The 19,872-nt window shown below is 40.0% G+C and overlaps 1 protein-coding gene across 1 annotated transcript in view; it reads right to left on the bottom strand.

The window, feature by feature from the left end:
* Window positions 1-19,872, bottom strand: part of LOC149211252 (uncharacterized) — a 277,136-nt gene that overhangs the window by 137,001 nt on the left and 120,263 nt on the right. The window contains exon 4 of the mRNA XM_089396978.1: window positions 13,737-13,962. Within this exon, the coding sequence (XP_089253104.1) occupies window positions 13,737-13,962 (226 nt within the window). The remainder of the gene's footprint in view (window positions 1-13,736; window positions 13,963-19,872) is intronic.

Below are 19,872 nucleotides of genomic sequence, written 5' to 3'. Positions count from 1 at the left end.
TTTACAATGATTGCAACCTTAGAGGGATCTATCTTCAATTCACCACCACCTACTATATGTCCCAAATAATTCAAAGATGTTTTACCAAATTCACATTTTGAAAGTTTAACATAAAGATTTTCTCTTTTCAAAACATCTAGAGTCTGCGTAACATGCTTTAAATTTTCTTCCGACGTTTTTTTGAATATAAGAATGTCATCTAGATATACAATAACAAAATCATCAAAAAAAGGTCTGAGTACATCATTGATTACTCTCATGAAAGTAGCAGGAGCATTAGTTAAGCCAAAAGGCATAACCAACCACTCATACAATCCCTGCTTTGTTTTGAAAGCAGTCTTCCATGCATCTTGCTCTGCAACTCTGACCTAATGATATCCACTATGCAAGTCTAACTTGGAAAAATAAACAGCTTCTTTCAATTGATCTAATAGATCATCTATGCGAGGAAGGGGATAATGATTTTTTATCATTATCTTCTTCAGTGTTCGGTAATCAATGCACATTCTCCATGAGCCATCTTTCTTTCTCACCAAGACAATTGGAGACCCACATGGTGATGTGCTAGGTCTGATGAACCCCTTTTCGAGCAACTCTTGTACCTGCTTCTTGATTTCTGCATTCTTTAAAGCAGACAACCTGTACATTCCAATGTTAGGCAATGGAGCATCTTGCTGCAAATTAATATCATGCACTATTTCCTTTTTGGGTCGCAGACCTTTAGGTTCTTGAAACAAAATATCATATTATGAAACAATTTTTTCTAAATCAGCTTGCTGTTTAGCATCACTGCCCTCAAATACATTGGTTTTATCAAGTTTCTTTTCCTTTACAACCATCAGTAAAAATTGTTTGCATGAATTTACAATTCATTTCATCTGCCCTGAGTTTATGAGAGTATAATTATTCTTGAGCTTATGAGCTCTTACAATATATTTGATTCCATCTTTAACGAGTAGACACTTGTTCTCAGCTCTATAGAAAATAGCTTTTCTATCATACAAGTAAGGACTTCCTAAAACAATTCCACATATATCCACAGGAACTATATCTAACTCAACCTCATCTACAAATGCTGACCCAAAAGAAAACTTAAGTTTACATTGTTTAGTCACTTGTAGCTTTGCTTTATCACATAACCAACCTAATGGATATGGTTTCTTGTGAGGTGTGGTTAGTAATCCCAATTTCTTCACAATTGCTTCAGAAATTAAATTTACTAGTGAGCCACTATCAAACAAAGTATCAATCTTTTGATGATTGGAAATAACTCGAATATGAAAAAGCTCATGTCTTTTTCTCTCATTTTCTTCATTATCAGTAGATTGTGCAGAATTACTAGTAGATGCTTCAGAATTTTTACCTTTTATACCTGTGGCTGCGATTGTTGCTTCATCTCCTGAGTCTGATCCCAAATCCTTTTGAATAGCTACAACAGTCTTCTTCTTCTTGCCCTCAAACTTCTTAGGTTTCAGCTTCGGATGCAGAATCTAGCAGTGTTCATCATCATGCCCATCCTTCTTACAGTGGTCGCACGAAGACTTGCTTTTCTGTACAATGTTTGTCTTCCTCTCTTTCCATTTTTGTTTTCTTTTCTCCTTGTTTTTGCTTGCAGTGGGTTGGGATGGTCCCCCAACTTCTAGGTTCCCATTCTTACCTCTAGCTTCTAGATGTGTAGCCTGAACGGATACCTCATCTATACTAGTGGGATTAAACATGAGATGAGTCTAAAGAAATTCCTAGAATCAAAACTCTTTTCCTAAATTCTTGGGTGTAACCTTGTACACTTTGCCCTTTTAGTTGTCAAAGAGTTTGCTAGCTGATCACGGCTTGCTGCATGTAGGCTAGTGGATAGAATTGCTTTTTAATTGTAGAAACAAATTCACTCCTAATAGAAAGAATCTTACCATGTTTCTTCATGTAAGCTTTTGTCTTGCCTTCCCACCATACCAAGGCAGTGCCTCCCAGGTGTAGGCTGGCCAACTAAATCTTACTTTTGTCTGAATCGATGCTCTGCACTCTGCAATAAACATCAATTTGTCTGATCCAATTATCCAACTTCTCTGCATTCAACTCTCCATCATATATTGGTAAATCAAATTTAACATCAAATTTAATCAAAGATGCCTTCTTTTTATTTTCAGGGCTATTAGGAGGCATGAGAAATTTTTCTTCTTTCCTTTTGCCTTTAGAGTGGTCATGGAGGAGGGATTCTTCCACTCCTTTGTCTTGTTTGGAGCTTGATGAATCGTCATCTCTATGTTTCTTAAAGTCCCTATATATTTCCTCCACCATGGATTTCAAGGTCAGAAAACTATCCCTGAACTAGGAATCTGATTCGAAGGGATTTTCTTCTGACATTTTCCTCTTAGAATAGACTCTTCCAATTTCCGGGTTAGTTTCAGTGAATTCTTCTTCTCCTAATTTAAGCTATGTTCTAATTAGCATTCAACAACAGAATCCAGTACAAGCTTGTCTAACCTTAATAAACTTGAGCTCTGATACCACTTGATCTAGAATTTATCTAGGACAAAGAAATAAAGGTATTACAAACTCATGTGCTTGGATGTGCCTATGTTACTTATGCAGCGGATAAATAAGATTGCGAGAATACAGACACTGAGGAAATTAGAGAAAAAAATAATAGTCAAACATATAAACAAAACAAGTTTAATAAGGAGTTCACCCAATGCTCCTGGGCTACGTCTCCTAGTCCAGCCTTTCAGTGGTGGCCTCTCTATTATGTTTTCAAGCAGAGTTTTTTTACAACAGTGAGCTCGATTCGAGTCTCACTAATAGAAAGAAGCCAGTAGGAATGGAGTGCACAGACTGTCCTTACTGAAACTCGACCTCTGAGGGTCACAGTAATATCACAGGCCTATACCGAGGAGTTTACTTAAACCTCTCAAGCCTTCACTGGAATACACAGACTCTCTGACTCTCTCTAGCTCTATCCAGCTCGATGCTGCCTTCAGGTCAGCTCGGCTTCTACTCTCTGTTCTCTGCTCTTGGCTTTCTGCCTTTTTGTTCTTGCCTCTTTATGCGCTTTTTCCGTGTGCGCCTCCTCAGCGTCTGTCCGTTCATGGCTTTAAAGCCAGTCTGGTCTTTGACTGCTTGTTTCCCGCTTCCCGGCCTTCTGGTTTCCCTATCCCCTGTCTGTTCGAATTCCTTTGCTATGCGTCATCACCACTGGGTAACACCTCGCAGGGAGGTCGCCACCTGTTTTCTAACGAATTGGGTGTCAGATTCCCTGAATCATATTCGAATGGCTGTTAATTCTGTTTGCTTGAAGATCGCCTGCAAGCACGAATCGTTTGCCAACTCAACGTCCATGTTAGACTCCAAATCCCCTGTCATCTTGCTTTTCAACCTGTCAAATCCGGTCAGTCATCAGGATGCATCTCCGCCATTGATCCGGGCCCCCCCAAATCCTACAATCGTCCTTCATATCGAGTGAACAAGTCTCACGGTGTTTACATATTTGCGAATTCAGTTTCCAGAGCCTCGCTTCAACCTGTGACCAGCCCTTCAGCCTTGAATCAACAAAGGATATGGCTCCCTAGCCCTTCTACAGAGGTAGTGTTTCTGACACCATTTCCATGACATCTTGTCTAAAATGAGCATCATGGACACTTTGATTCGCCCCACAATGCTTTACGGCTCAGAGATTTGGGGTCCCTCTCTCCTAGAGTCAGACTGGGCTCCAGCGGAGTGGGTCCAAACCCTCCTTTTGCTCTATTTCATTAGGTGCAAGCAGGCAGTTCCTCAGCACATCATTCTAGCAGAGTTCGAGGCTCAACCTTTCCACCTACAGGTGATATTCAGATTAGTGTCGCTCCTGCACAGGCTCTGAGGTCTGGCAGACGCGAGGAAGCATCGTGACAGATACCCGTATTTAGTATATTGCTCCTCGGAGAACATCGCCCGTATGTAGACAGGCCGATCCAAATGTTGGTACACCGGTGTGACAGAGCTTCTGGAGGCTTCACGAATCCAAATCGACCATCTCCCTCCTTTTTAGTACTCTCTGAATGCTCCAAGCCACCTCCTTCCCAATTAGCAAGAGCTGAATAAAATCATTAAGGAGGATATTTACAGACGATACATTTAGACTACATGGACCAATCCTCCCAATGGGTTGCGTCCAAAAATGGCCTTCTACGCAAAACATTGCCTGGAGATCAGGGATGGGCTCATCATCAGATCCCAGTACTCGTTCCAGCATTGGATGCATGCCCTTAGAATCCCCCTCGGGCAACTTAGAGTTGGGTCTCATAGACTCTGGGTGGAGAGAGATCACCACATCGATAGGGCAGATAGGATTTGCCAGCTCTGTCACTTACAGATGATAGAGACAGAGACACTTCATCTTCGGATTGCCTGCTTACTACGAGATTGAAGGTCGTTTCCATTGTCTCTTCAGGTTTTCTCAGACTTTGACCAGCTTCCTCAGATATGTTGATCTGAGATGCCTTGTACTTTATCTCTAGGAGGCCTTCAGATTTTGGGCCCGTTTTCTTCAGCCCCCCACCAAATCGGACACCACGCAAAAGATCACAAACTTCTTTAGGATGCTACCATCAGTGCGGGGCACCAAAAGAACCATTTACTGACCAACAGACACTGAGACTAGATCAGTGCGGTCCTGGGGAGGGCGACCCACCAGATTGCACCAGTGCTCCAGGATTAGATCCACCCGTGGGAGGTGCCCTAGAACCTCCAGGCGACATCAGCGATAGCCCAGTATGCCCACAGGATAACAGACTTTGAAAAGCTTCTCTCAGTTTTCTTCTCTCGACCTCAGATGTTAGGAGTAGGAACTAGACAGGAGACTCCTTCCCCCCTTCCTCTTCTTCTTCTCCTTCTCTGCTTCATCGCAGTGCTTTGTTTCGAAGCCAAGAGCTTCTAGCTTCTACATTTAAATTTACTTAGATTATAGATGTATTTTCTGCTTTTTAAAAGAAATGTTAAAGAGGACCGTTTGGTCCATCGGCTTGGCGTGATGTAAGCATTGTAACCGACAGTCCCGTTGACCTATTATGGTCATTTGTTGGACATTAATAAAATTATCTTATCTTATCTTATCTTATCTTATCGTCACAAGTCTTATTCCATAAACCTAACCCTCAAATCCTCTCTTCCTTTCCCTAGAATACATATTACCTTGCTTAGAAAGCAAGCACGCTCGATACTTCAAACTCTTCTAGGAAAGGGTTTATTTGGGTCACTCATATCCATTCATTGACTTATCCTTCATTGGTGACTCCATACATACCGGGTCTCCTCCCATCAATGAAAGTCTATAAATAGAAGGGAGCCTTAGCTGAGGTGACAATGGGCTAAGTCTCCATTTGTTGCCCTTGGCCTAGCATTTTCCCTTTAAGGATCCCCTTTTAGGCCCCCTGCCAGTTTGAGTGGTAACTGGGCTGTCACCCAATTCTCTCCTAGATGTAGCCAAGGGGGGTAGTTCCTAAAGATTATCTAAGGCTTGTTTGGTAACACTAAACAGGTTCTAGGAGATGAAAGGATTAGTTAATCAAAAGACACATCAACCATCAAATTAAGCATGCAAGTACTTCAACAAGTAGATGATATGACCATGAACATGTAAAACAAAATAGATAAGCAATGATATCAATAAGATAGATCCTTCACAAGAATGAAATAATAAGACCTGTTGCTGCACAAACTAGCAGGTCTTGTGAATAAGCAAAAGCTAGAGGGCACAATAACACCCTAGGGTGGAAGCCCATTATCACCACAACATAAGCCCCCTTCTCTTCTCAGATTTTCACCAATGGGAGGAGTCCCAGTAACCCTTACTTGTGATAGATTTCTCTATGATGGATTTGAAGCGAGGAAAGGTGGCTCATTCAATGGAAAGAGTTAATTAATGTGTGAGCTTTGAGAGAAGCTATTATGGCTTTCTACGAAAAATCCCTTGAATAAAAGATTGCACAAGACCTACGATTGAAATATTTGACGACATAAGAGTTCATCCAAGGTCAGGGTAGTCAAGAGAGAAGTTATGAATGACATACTTTAACAAGCACTGAAGCACGAACCTTCAAAGAGTCCTCAAGTTGGAAGGATTAGCACTTAGGGTTCCCTCTTGATGCAACAACTAGGGCATCAAATTTTGTGGAGAATCTACTATGAGAATTTGCTAAAATTGGCAACTAGGGCCAAACCCAATGTGGGTCATCTTTTTTATGGCAGCTGATATTTTTCCTTGATTCCTCTCATCGAGAGGTGTAGGATTGATCCAACGATCGTCCAATTCCGAGAAGTATTTATGGAGTATGAATTTATTTGTATTTACTTGACAATTTGTCATGGTTGGCCAGTAGCTAAATGTCTGACACACATGCCTAGCACATCATATAAGTACAAGTGAGGTTGAGTCATTATCAACTCATCTTCTCTCTCCTCATCTCATTGGGCCAGCGAAGGAGCAGCTTCTCTCACACGTGTAAGAAGGACACATTTTCTGTTTAGGGCAGCATTCACTAATTTTAGGGCAGTGTTGATTTTTCTAGGGTTGCGTTGACCAAGTGTTGGGCTGTTTTGTGAAGTGTTGACCAAGCGTTGATCTGCGCATGCTATTTGGGTGTTGCATTAACCAGCATTGACCAAAACGTTGACCAACGCTGATTGGTTAGGGCTGATCGCACTCTGCTAATCTTTGACTGTTGTTTTGACCATTGACCAAGAGTTGTTTTGGGCTACCGAAGTTTGCTGTTGAAGACCAAGTTCTTCAAGGTTGACTAGAAGTCAATCAGGGGCTGTTTGACTTTGCTGATTTAGAGTTTGCTACTGCTGTTATAAAATTACAGATTTCTAAATTGTACTATTTCTCTCTGTTGAACTATCGAAGATTAAAGAAGAATTGATCAAAGGGTTTCTCCGCATTGGGGTTTGTCCCTGGCTAGCCGCCACATCTTGTGTCTCTTGTCTTGGCTTGTTTTCTGTCGATCTATTAATGTTCTATTAGCATTTAACTTTATGTTTATGTAATTGCTAAACAATGGCTAATAAGAATAATTGAAGTAAACTTCTCTAAGCATAGAACATACCATAAATTAAGATGGTATCAAAGCTGAGGTGAAGACAAAGCCCAAGCAAGAGCAAGAGCAATCACCGAAGGCTGTTGAAGCAATCTCAAAGACTTCCTGGGGTCCTCATAACACTGCCTAGCTGAAAACAAGCTCCGTGAGAAGTTTGACTATCACAGATGGAAGATGTCTCTCGACCTGACATTAGAAGAGTAGGAAGTGTTGGACCATGTGAGAGGCAGAATCGTTGAGCCTTCATCAAATGCATCTATTGGTGCTAGGAACAAGTGGACTAGGGGAGAAGTCAAAGCAAATAATATCATCCGGGACTCTATCGACAAGCACCTGGTGGCCTATGTTTCCAAGCTGACCACCTCCAAGGAAATCTACGATAGACTAGTAAGCTTATTTAATGTTAATGATGCAAATCAAGTTTTGTTCCTTAGAAATAAGCTGAAGGAAATTAAGAAGGGCAAAGATGAGAGTATGCAAGCATACTTCTTAAGGATCACCGAGATCAAGAATGATCCCTTATCAATTGGGGAAGTCGTTCCTAACAGGGAAATGACCATCACAACTCTCGGAGGACTCCCATCTGAATGGTATATACTCAGAACCACTCTTCTCAACAATAATGTAATCCCAGGATTTGAGGAATTGATGACAAGATGCATTCAAGAAGAAACTAGGATGGAAGAGCAGGAAATGCCTGCACTTAGAGGCAATCCTGTTGTATTCTCCTCTCATGCTAAAAGGAGAAACAATTCCGGGGCTAAATCTAAAGGAAAGGCAGGACCGAAGGGTGGAAGAAAAGGAAGATGTTGCAATTGCAACAAAATGGGCCACTATGTGAGGGAGTGCCCTGAAAAAGAACTCACATCATGACGATGATCAAAATCACTCCTGAGGCAATCAAAAGAATGGCAAGTTCAATGGCAAAGAAAAGAGGAATGTCGGAAATCAAGTGGCCAACCCTCCAAGAAGGCAAGAAACTCCAACTATGAATCTAATGTTGTTAACAATAAGCAAGATGAATATTATCTACCAACGACCCTCTCTACTACTACCCCCCCCCCAGACTCGTTAGGAAATTGGCTTATTGATAGTGGTGCTTCAAGGCACTTCACTAGTTACAAAGAAGCTCTCTCTAATTTGATAGAGAAGGAGACCAACCTGGAAATTGTTCTTGGGGACAACTGCAACTATCCCGTGAAAAGCGTAGGGAATGTCACTCTTCAATTGAATCAGGGTAATACAATTCATTTGCAAGAAGTCCTATATGTACTTGATCTCAAAAAGAGCCTTGTGTCCATTTCGAGAAGGGAAGACAAAGGCTACAAGGTGGCCTTTATCGATGGCAAGGTACTTGTATGGAAAAAGAATTTGAAAGATGCTTTCACTCTTGGGTTTTGAGTCGATTCATTATATCAGGTCGGAGGAAGTTCGCTAAGTGTCATGTCTTGTGACACATCTCTTTAGTCCGAACTATGGCATCGAAGGTTTACTCACCTTCATTATAAAGCTCTACCCAATGTGAGACAAATGGTGACAGGGATGCCTGAGTTCAAAGTAGAGCAAGAAGGTGTATGTCTGGGATGTGCCGAAGGAAAGTTCAAAAGGGGACCATTTCCCTCAAGCCATAGCAAGACCTCTGATATATTACAGTTGATTCACTCAGATATATCTCGTATGATGCTTGTGAACTCCTTGGGAGGATATTTATATTACCTCACTTTTACTGATGATTATTCGCGCAAGACTTGGATATACCTTTTGAAAAAGAAGGATGAAGTGTTCTCCTGGTTTCGTCACTTCAAAGCCTTGATCGAGAATCAAACCGAAAAGAAGGTCAAGATCTTAAGGACTGATAATGGGACTAAGTATGAATCCAATGAGTTCCATGACTTTTGTAAAGACGCTGGCATTAAATTTAAGAGGGAGACTACAACACCTTATACTCATGAGCAGAATGGTGTGGCGGACAGGAAGAATCATACAATTGTGGAAGTTGTCCGTGCTGTGCTCCATGATCAAAGGCTTTCGAAGTTTCTATGGGCCGAAGCTACGAATACCACTGTATATGTTCAAAATCAATGCCCTCATTAAGCATTGGGTTCCAAGACTCCCGAAGAGTTGTTCACTGGTAAGAAACCTGACATATCTCATTTTAGAATTTTTGGAAGTCCTATATATTTTCATGTGCCAAAAGAGAAAAGGAATAAATTGGGTGCATCTGGAAAGAAAGAAATTGCATGAAAAAACCCAAATGACCAAATGAAAAACCAAAAAAAAAAATTATAAAATTGTGCTGTCCTGGCAACCCCGAGCTTTTTTTGGAAAAAATCGCGTTTTTTTCTTCTTCTTTTTTTCGGAAAAATCGGCAAAAAAATAGCCGATTTTTTCGTGTAAAAAGCGCGATTAAATCGGCGCGGGAAAAAAAGCGCGATTTTTTCAAAAAAGCGCGATTTCACAACACTGGGTTTTTATGATCTAGTAGTTTTATTACCCCTTTAAGATGATTCAATTTATTGCTCATCGGGGTTGGACATGCAAGGGTTCCTTTTCTTTAAGGTTATGGAGCATCATGTGCTCAGGGACTGAGTGATGGCCATATGAGGAGGTAGATCTCATGCTAAGCTTTTGCTCACGTGCTAATTTTTATGTCTCGGCCATATTTTTCATTTTGATTTTCTTTCTTTTGTTTCATTGTAGCCATGATATGCTCCTTTTTTCCCTTTAGCTATATCAACCTCCTAGGGAAAAGTTTTTGGGCCCTACTCAAGGTATGTGAACATATGAGTGCCAAATCCCAAGGAACCAATGACAGATTGAACCCGGAGAATGGAGGTGAGGTATGGAGCTTGTAATGTGTCACAGAAATTTTTAAGTATGGTACAAGGGAGAATGGAACACGTTATCTCAATCACAACTTTCCAAGTAGTTCCCCTCCTATAAACCAAAGGCCTTAAGGGAGGTCCCATTGGACTAAGACTAAAAATTAACCCCCCTGGTAAGATGAGAGAACAAAATTGAGGTCAAGATTTGTCATTCTTCTAGATCACCCTGTTATCCACACTAAATGCCCAAAACAAACAAGTATAAGTACCTGATTACAAAATTATCAAAGTACCTTTTGAATAGCAAACCACCATCATCCAAGTGTTAACGTCGAATGGTGAGAGGCACATGGCTAATGCAAATGGCAGAGGCACATGACATATCATCTAATGCTGGCTGCTAGGGACTGTTGGTTGTTTCACTGGGTGGCTAGATGGCAAATGTAGTAGAAAAATTTCCTCCTATGGGGTTATTGATTTTGGTGGGTAACAAGAACAACGACCATCCAACCAAGGAGAATTGAGATTCTCCCAACCAAAGATCCCTAGGGTGCACAAATGAAGAAGCCTTCCACCAACATCCCAACCTTTCAAAGGCTAGAACCATGGTTCCAACCTACAAAAAAATATCACTTGTGCAATCAAGAATCACATGTACAACCCATGCAATATATGTGGTCACAGTGTACACTACTACAATTTGCTTTGAAAGAATACTATCTAACCTTTTCTTTGTCTTTCAAATATGCATATATAGAAGCTCACTCTAAGGAATATATTTTAGCTTACTACTAGTGGATGAAAGCAAAAACAAAGGTACGGTGTTACGAAATACTAAGTGAATTTGGACAACTCAAGAGCCTATCAAGGGAGAGAGAGAGAGTGAGAGAGGGGGAACGGATGATGAGGCCAATGATGTGAAAGTCTCCTGAGTCAAATGGTCAAGAGAAAATGGAGTTAACAAGGTACTGGCTTGCTATCAAAGTCCTCTAGAATTATCGAGGGTCCAACTGTATGATCCGGGGGGTGGGTGGAATGCATGAGCAAGGGATACTCCTACCATTCGAGGTTAGAAGAAAGTGGAATATGATCTGAGGTATCTTGGAGATGGTGAAGTAAAGTTGTAGGAGTATACAAACTCACATTGGTAGGTAGTGCAATAGACAAGAAGAGAACCTCAAGGTGTTGCTTTAGTTTGGGATTAGCGATGATATTGTGGTTCCTAAGCACATGATGCCATATGGCTTCACAAGTTGATTGCAAGGTTGTTTGATAAGGATTTGGATCCTATGTTGATCTATTGTGATAATCAAACTTGTAATAAACTCTCTTGAGAATCCAGTGTTTCATGAACTTAGAGATCAGGTACCACTTTATTCAAGACAGGATTTAAAAGGTTGTAGTGAAGCTCCAGTGTATCTCCACATATTAACAGGTTGCAAATATTCTGACCAAGCCCTTAGCCAAAGAAGTTTGAGGTCTTCAGAGACAAAATTAGATTGTTGCATATTTCCTTCCTCGCTAAGAGGGATTGTTGATGTTTGTAGCTCAGACAGGAACTTATGCATAGGTTGTGTGTCAAACATGCATGAAGTCATCCGAAGACATTAATAAAATTATACATCTTGTTGCATAACATTGTTACACTAAAGTAGACATAAGTTACATAACCCCTAAAGCATGTAAGCACTAGCATATGAGTTAATTCAAATTAAGTGATTATAACCTAACTACGTTAATTTATGATATAATGCAATGTTGCATTAATCGTTATCGGGATAATATCGGCATGAGGAAAAAATCGGAATTATTGGGAAATTATCGGGAAATAATCGTTTGGCGCAAAAAAAATCAATTTTTTTCAATTTTTTTAATATCTAAACCATCTACAACATAAAATAAATACATTTACACATAAAAATGATAAAAGAACTAATATATAAGATGTTTAATATCATTTCTAGTGCTAAAATCACGCATAACATTGAAACATGCCCTAAATAGTAAGTCCTGACTCTTGAGTCCCAACTTAGCCTCAAAATATCAACAAAAAATATGATAATGTATCTCATCATGTCATAATGTCATATACAATAAAATGAAGAAAATAACTAAAGGCTAATCCTATTGATTTCCTCTGTCCCTCTTGCGAGAAAATGCCACAGCTTTCCCTTTCCCTCTAAATGTAGATGCTGGTGCTGGTGGAGTTGGCAGTGGAGTCTGCTATGCTCTAGAAGTTGGAGAACTAGAAGTAGGAGCTATAGGAGGTAGACCACGTCCTCTACTGGTGGCAGGGGTAGCCCGGGTAGGTGGTGTCACCTGGAAACATTACAATCTCCCAATCCTGAAATCCTGAAAAACTGATAAGTCTGTTGGATTTTGAATGAAATCTAAAATTCTACTTTCTCCATATGAAATCCAATGAGGCTGGAAGTTGGAACCACTCTCAAACACCCTGAGTCATTTCATGGTAATGTTAAAAATTTAAGTAAAATGATGTTTTTCATCCTTTTACTTTAAGAATTTAACATTACCATGAATAGCATATCAATACTAGGGCCTAGACTTTATCATTAAGCTGCCCCACTCAAAAATTATTTGTTTCTTTCAAAAAAAAATTGCATTTCAAACATTTAGCATCCCTTAAAAAACCAAAAAAAACATTATAAAACCTCGCTGTCGGAGACCCCCACGATAATTTCGATTGTTATCACGATAAATTCAAATTTATCGCGATAATTTCATAAAAATCGGCTAAAAAAAATTTCCGGTGATAATTTCGTATAGTTATCGCGATTTTATCGGGACAGCGAAAAAATCGCGATTATTTCATTTTATCGCGATATTATCGCGATTTTCACAACACTGATATAATGTACTCCTAACTTAATTTCCTAAGTTAAGCTATAGTACAAATATGACCATTTTAACCTCTATTTCAATAAGATATGAAAGAAAACTTTGAAATCTATTAGTAAAGGAGGAAGTAAATTAACCATCTGGCACTAAGTGCATATGGCACTCTCTAAAATTAGCTGGGAACTATGATTACTGCCCAGTGTACAGCCAGCCAGCACAAGCTGGGTAGCCTATTTCACAAAGGAGTAAAAATCAAAAGCAATCCTAGTAACCTTTTAGTTCTGTTTCATGTTTAATTAGCTCAGTTTGGCATGCATTATTCTTCCGTCATCTTTTGGTGAGTTCATGGTGCTATTTCCTTGGAAGTAGTCTGCATATTATCATGTGTCGTGTTATTGGGGCAAGTTGAGCATGGGTTTGCTTGTGATCTCACTGATCAGTTAAAGTGGAGACTACGGTAGCAGGGTAGCCTTATCAGTCGCAAATAGGCATCTTTTATTGTGTTTGCTATCTGTTATCACATGCTTCTGAAAATAATAGGAAATGTGTGACAGGTCATCAGAAGTGTTGACTCTGTTACTAACATATATATACCAACTTTGTTGAATTTATACCTTATAGCAATTGCATGCTTTCATTATATCTTTCTATTGGCAAGAAAAGTTCTTTGCTGAAATAGGAGACCATCTTTGGAACCAAATGAGTTTTTTAATTAGATCTTTAATGAAGAGAATTATTTTCACTCAGTTTTTCTTCTTTAGGCTCCTTAACATTGAGTGAAAGTAAGCAGGACTCAAGACACCAAAATTAGAAACAAAAACAATATTACAGGGAATTATGTGACGATGTGGGAATTCCAAAAAAATCTGATGCTTTTGCTTCTGTTTCCTATGTAAGGAAAGTGAAAATGAGGAGTTAGGCGTCTCTTATTCTTAAACCACCATACCTTTTGAATTTAAATCAATCAAAGCATGTTACAACATACATTTATGTGCCAGCGATTTGCCAATAGCAATCACACTGTCTATCCGCTTAGGACTCAGGTGTCCAATAATAAGGGATTTCAGCAAATGAACATCCTCTGTGCTCATAAGAATTCTAACATATTCTTTTGTGAAAGCTTGATCTGGTACATCTATCAATGCCATTTCTGTTGGCCCTTTGATGATATAAGAATTATCTGTTGTCCCTTTTTTTAGTCCATATTCAACCTGCCAGGTAGGAGCAACCATCAACAAACTAGGCACATCTATGAAAATAGAAGCCATGTGCCTTCAGTCATATTCAAGTTGACACAGAATATACCACTATCACTTTTGCATATGAAACCAAAATGGTTGAAAATTGTTCAACAATGTCCATCATGATTGGCTAATTTCTATAACTAACTGAATTTTCTTGCTTAAATATAATATAATATAAGGGCACTATGCATCAACTTTTATAATTATCAAGTTTACGAGTAAAAAATGAAGGCCAGGCCGGTAGAGACGTAAAACATACATAATCATACCAAGTAGAAAATTCAACTGGGGTTGTAATACATAAATAAACCGATTCTACTTGTTACCTACCAAAGTGTATTTAACAGTAAATCCCTAAGCTAAAAGGTACAACTCAAGGGGGAACTATTAAAACAGTCCTCATTGTCACCTAACCAACCTCAAGGGGGTTATCCACAGTAGTATTACTATGGCTAATCAATGCGGCAGAAGGTGAAATGGGAGTAGCTTCAGTAAAAGATGAAACAGTGTTTTAAGGTTTTTAGGATTTTAAAAGAGGTGATGGAAGGAAGTTGAGATCAATGTCAAATCCACTAAGGGAAATGGACTTGTTACCCACCAAAGTGGGTGACCTTATGGAGAAAAAATTTCTAGCATTCTTTGCATCCAGCCGGCCAGCCATGCAACCCTTGACAACCACCACTAGCTTGAAAACGTGCTATTTTATCTACACCACCTACATCAGTCATATAGTTTCTCACCCATCCAGCAAGAGCACATGGATGAAGGCAGGCTTCTAATCAAAAGGTACTTTATTCATTTGTAATCGGGTGTTTATGCTTGTGCAATATTCCTAATCGGAAATTAACAGTGAATAGCACAAAAACATGCTCATGAACAACACCCAAAAATTGCAAACATACAGAAATATCACACACATATATTGGCACCAAAACTGGGTCTTCATATATTAAATTCTGAGCTGAACAAGTACAATATAGAGAGAGAAAGAGGAACATGGGCTTGCTAAGCAAGCAAGCAAAACCCAGGTTGAGAAGTCACGCCCAAGTGCTGGAAAAATCAGCCCAATTAATCTTTGTGCAGACCCAGTAAATTCCTGGTCCTGCTACTGGAAGAAAGTGGTGATATTTGTCACTACTATGCTCAGAATCCTCTGAAAATGCAGTTGGTGCCATTCCTAATTTTTCTCCACGGGACCCAGAAAGGAATTGTTTCCAAACCCAGCCACCGAAAAACCCACAAAAGTGCCAGTTTCCAGTCCCACTGGCTGAACGCACTGCTTAAAATGCTCTGCTGAGTACTCCTCCAATCTCTCAGGAAAATCCCCAAAATCGCCTGCAAAATTCCCCTCAAATTCCTCCTCAATTCCTTCAGCCACTAAGCCCCAAATTATGCTGCCCCTTTTGAACACACTTGTGCCATTGCCAGAAAATTGTGCAGGCCTTAGGAAGCAATTGTTTGGCCCAGAAATATCCCTCACTAACTGGCCTCCAAACCACACAAAATCTCCTGCAAATATTACTCCAATTCAACCCTGAAATTCCCGGCAATGGATCTGCTCCCCAGCTGTCTCCCTCTAGTGGTTCAAATTCTCCTCCAACATCCCTTCCCTTTCCCTGCTTTAGAGTATCTCTAAAGGTGTCCAATGACTCCCCTAGGGTACCATTCGAAGTCCACCGAAGTAAGAGCTGAGATCTCTGCCCAAAAATCTCATTGTGCTAAGCATCACTGTGTTCACCCGGCTGATCAGCTCAAGTAAACAATTTAGTTCAGAAGTAAAATTGTCAAAAGCCCCAAAATGAGAGTCTCATCTCTTATTTATAGTTGGTTTCCCTTTGCTTCTTGTGGGCTTTGTTACCCACCACCTGTGGGTGACACCCATAGGAGAATTTTTTCTCCTAAATTGTCTTCAGCCTGCAGCCAGTAGCCCCTTGCAACCCCCAAATAGCTCGATGTGCCACCATCTCCACCACTTGAGCCAACTATTATGCACCCTCGCTCATCTGTCATGATCATATGTTTGAAGGTGGTGCAACAACTATAATGGTGAGAAGAAGCGAAATGAATTATGGCACAAGCGAATGGGGCATTTACACCATGGAGCACGGAGGATGCTCAGAGAGACTGTTACAAGAGTATCAGTCCTTAGTAGTGAACATGATGACTTATGCAGAGGATGTGTACCAGGGAAGTACACTAAAGCAACTTTTCCCAAAAGTAACAATAGAGCAGAATGTGTATTATGATTAATACACACAGATATCTATGGTCCTCTGTCCACAAGAGATCTTATTGGTGGTGAGTACTTCATCACCTTTATCGATGATCACTCCAGAAAATCCTGGATCTATTTTTTAAAGACCAAGGACGAGGTCTTTGATCGTGCCTGAGAGTTTAAAGCTCTTGTTGAAAATATGACAGGGAAAAAGATAAAGGTATTGTGTTCAATAATGGTGGAAAATATACGGACAAAGACTTCACAAATTTCTGCGCAAAGAAGGGGATCAAAAGAGAGTGGACAACTCCATATAATCCAGGGCAGAATGGAGTAGCAGAACAAAAAAACAGAAATACTGTTGGGGCAGCCAAAGCTATGTTGTATGATCATGATCTACCTAGGTATCTATGGGCAGAAGCTTGCAACACAACAGTGTATATCCAGAATAGAACTCCTCAGGGAGCATTGGGGAAGAAAACACTCAAAGGAGTCTTCACAGGGAAGAAGTCGAAAGTCAGTCATCTCAGGATATTCAGAAGCGTGGCTTATTGTCACATTCCAGACGAGAAGTGCAGTAAACTGGATCAGACTACAGAAAAGAGGTAACTCGTAAGATACAACGAGGCCTCAAAGGCATACAAAATCTACATTCCTAGCAGTAGGAAGATTGTAGTGAGACGGGATGAAAAGTTCATGGAGGACAGAGCTTTCAGGAAATCTTGTGAGATCCCTGCAAAAGATCAGTCAGAAGATGTTCCATTAGTCCAAGAGCAGCAGGGGTAGCAAGGAGGACAGGCAAGAGGACAAACACCTGGATCGAGTACAGTGGCCAATACCAGTATCTCCTTAGAAGGAGGAAATGCAGATGGAACGACGGGATCAAGAGGAGGAGTTGGTTGAGTCTCCCACCCCTAGTGGTAGAACCAGTAGAGAAGTACTACAGACACTGAGGGACGCAGAGGAGTTTGTTGGAGCTCCTAGAACCGAGAAAAGGCAGCATAAACAACCTAACAGATACCAGGCATTGGTAGCTCAGGTTGAAGAACCCTCTAGCTTTCAGGAAGTTGTTCAACACCAAGTATGGGTGGATGTCGTGGTGGAAGAATACAACTCCATCATGACGAATGATGTATGGGAAGTAGTACCTAGACCAGAAGATAGACCAGAAGATGAATTTGTCCCCCTAAAAATATATAGACAGATACACAAGTACTGAAGCATACTTGAATACTTCTTCAGTGTTAAATTTGACAAACTACTCATGTATGGTTTCAGGCTTCAGCGATGAAATGACCAAAATCATAAATAACAGTAGGCTTAGAATTAGAAGAAAACATGGACAAGAAACCAAGGATGGCTTCATTGACAGATTGATCAGAGTGATAACCAAGCAAATAGGACATGATAGTAGTGATATGCCTGGTTCTGTCTGGAAACATAGATGAATCATAAGGGGGATTTCTCTTTGGCAGAGGACTACCAATTGCTAAAAATAGTTCCAGGGTCTGGGATCTCTTGGTAAAGTCCAATTTGTTATAATCTTCTACCAGGTTTTCATGCAAAAAAGGATGAGTTGGTGTAGTGGCAGGGGCCTACAACATTTTCTCATTTGAATCAACGTTAATGGGATAGAGGATTTCTCTAGTAGGTGAGATAATGGCTCTCTGGCTAGGATCATAGGATTCATGGCATTTCCTCACAAACACTAGAGCTCTGTGTATTTGTGGAAAAATATAATGGGGTAATTGGGATTTCCAGAGCCCAATTTGATCACTCTGGTCAATTAGTTGCTCTTCCCACCAACAATAAATTTCAAATAAATCAAATTGAGAAGAAGTCTCAATGATTTTGCAATCCTTGTCAACTAATAGAGTATGGTGGAAATCAATCTGTGGTTGAATTAGAAGATTTGAAACTTTTGCAATTGCTTTTCCCTTGGGAGGCATTTTGTCAAATGAAACCGCGGACTGTAAATGACAGAATGATAAAAATGAATTAACAGAGTGGATACGGGTAACTGACAAGTGGACCTGGAAGGTGTGCTTGCGAACAGGACAAGTGGCTACTAGAATGTTGGACAGTGGCTGAGCTGTTGAGCAGGTGAGCTTTGAAGAATACTCTCGGTCGCAGAAGTTAACTGTGTAACCTTTGAAATGTATGGCAAAGTGCTTATAAAGAGAAAAATGGAGTGGAAGGGTGGTGCCGAGCGTTTGAAAGTTCATTAATTATCCAACAAGTTAATTAACGGACATTTGGTTATAAATGCATGGGAGCGGAAATGAATGGGTAACAGATAGGTTACCGATGATTGGATGGGAGATATGAAGTGGAATGTGACATGGGGTGATGGTAACGGCTATGAAGGATACCACGTTCGGGGGTAAGACGGAGCGGTTTGTGGTTTTGGGATTTTAAGTCCTGAAAGACTAAAAGGCACTTTCGTGGTTTATATGGCCGGTATTAAAGACTACCCATTTCGGGCTCCCCCCCCCCCACCAATAAACTTCGGACGGTGAATGAGGGCCGAAAGGAAGTGTGGGCCATATGATTGCAGAGAAGTGTTCGGGACGAGAGGGTGAGGTGGAGGGAGTTTAACATGTATGAGCGAGGAATGAATGGTGGGTTCGTGATATGATAGGCGAACGCGGCGGCTACGGGTCCGGGTGATTTAATGAATGAAGTGATAACATATCGAAAATCGCACTTTCCTCCGCCCAATGGCTCATTCCCTTTTGAATAATGTGATGCGATATGATCTACGGTCAGGAATCAACAGTCATCTGACGGCTAACAGTGATATCACAAATCGCACTTTCCTCTGCCCAATGGTTCATTCCCTTTTGAATAATGTGATGCAATATGATCTACAGTCAAGAATCAGCAGTCATCCAACGACTGACAATGGTCTCAGAAATCACACTTTCCTCTGCCCAATGGTTCATTCCCTTTTGAATAATGCGATGCAATACGATACTTAGGAAATAATCATTTCAGCATTTCAAACTTTCACATTTCTACCTACCCTTCTATTCCTAACATTTTTACTTATCCTTCCAGAGTGCATTTGAACTAGCAACCTAATATTTTCTTTTTATGAACAATCTACCTCTATACCTTATTTCTTCCATTGGCTCAAATTAAACTGTTGAGCCAATTTATTTTCTACCTATAAGAATTAATTTAAAACAAATCCAATTATGATGGAACTGTATAATTGGATAAAATAACCTAATGTGGCATCTAAACAAACTGCACACAACTATTATTTTGAAAATGAATTTAGAACAAAGTAGTGGCATTTAGATTTGCAACACTTTCAGAGTTTATTTCTTTTTCTTTTCTGTCTAACCTAACATTTTATTTTGCCTTCATTTTTTAGAGCATCTACCCTAACACTTTCTTTGATATGGAAATATTTATCAAAATATTTTCTTAGCATTTTTTATTCAATATTCTTTTTGTCCATATCCTATCTTAACATTTTGTAAATACATTTTCATTTTTTTTGTCTAATTTATTCTAACTTATCAAAACCAAAAAATGCTACAACAAACACCTGATTCGGCGTGGCCCCTATGGAAGTCAGTTGGTCCTGTATCTCCAATCTCCCAAGGAAGTGATCTATCTGCTCCTCGTTCTACATTTGGTATGACCGCAAC

The sequence above is a fragment of the Pinus tabuliformis genome, chromosome 1_2 (assembly GCF_031772625.1).
Source record: "Pinus tabuliformis cultivar Carrire ecotype Pingquan chromosome 1_2, CPIR1, whole genome shotgun sequence".
NCBI lineage: Eukaryota > Viridiplantae > Streptophyta > Pinopsida > Pinales > Pinaceae > Pinus > Pinus tabuliformis.
This window is presented reverse-complemented; position numbering and strand designations above follow the sequence as displayed.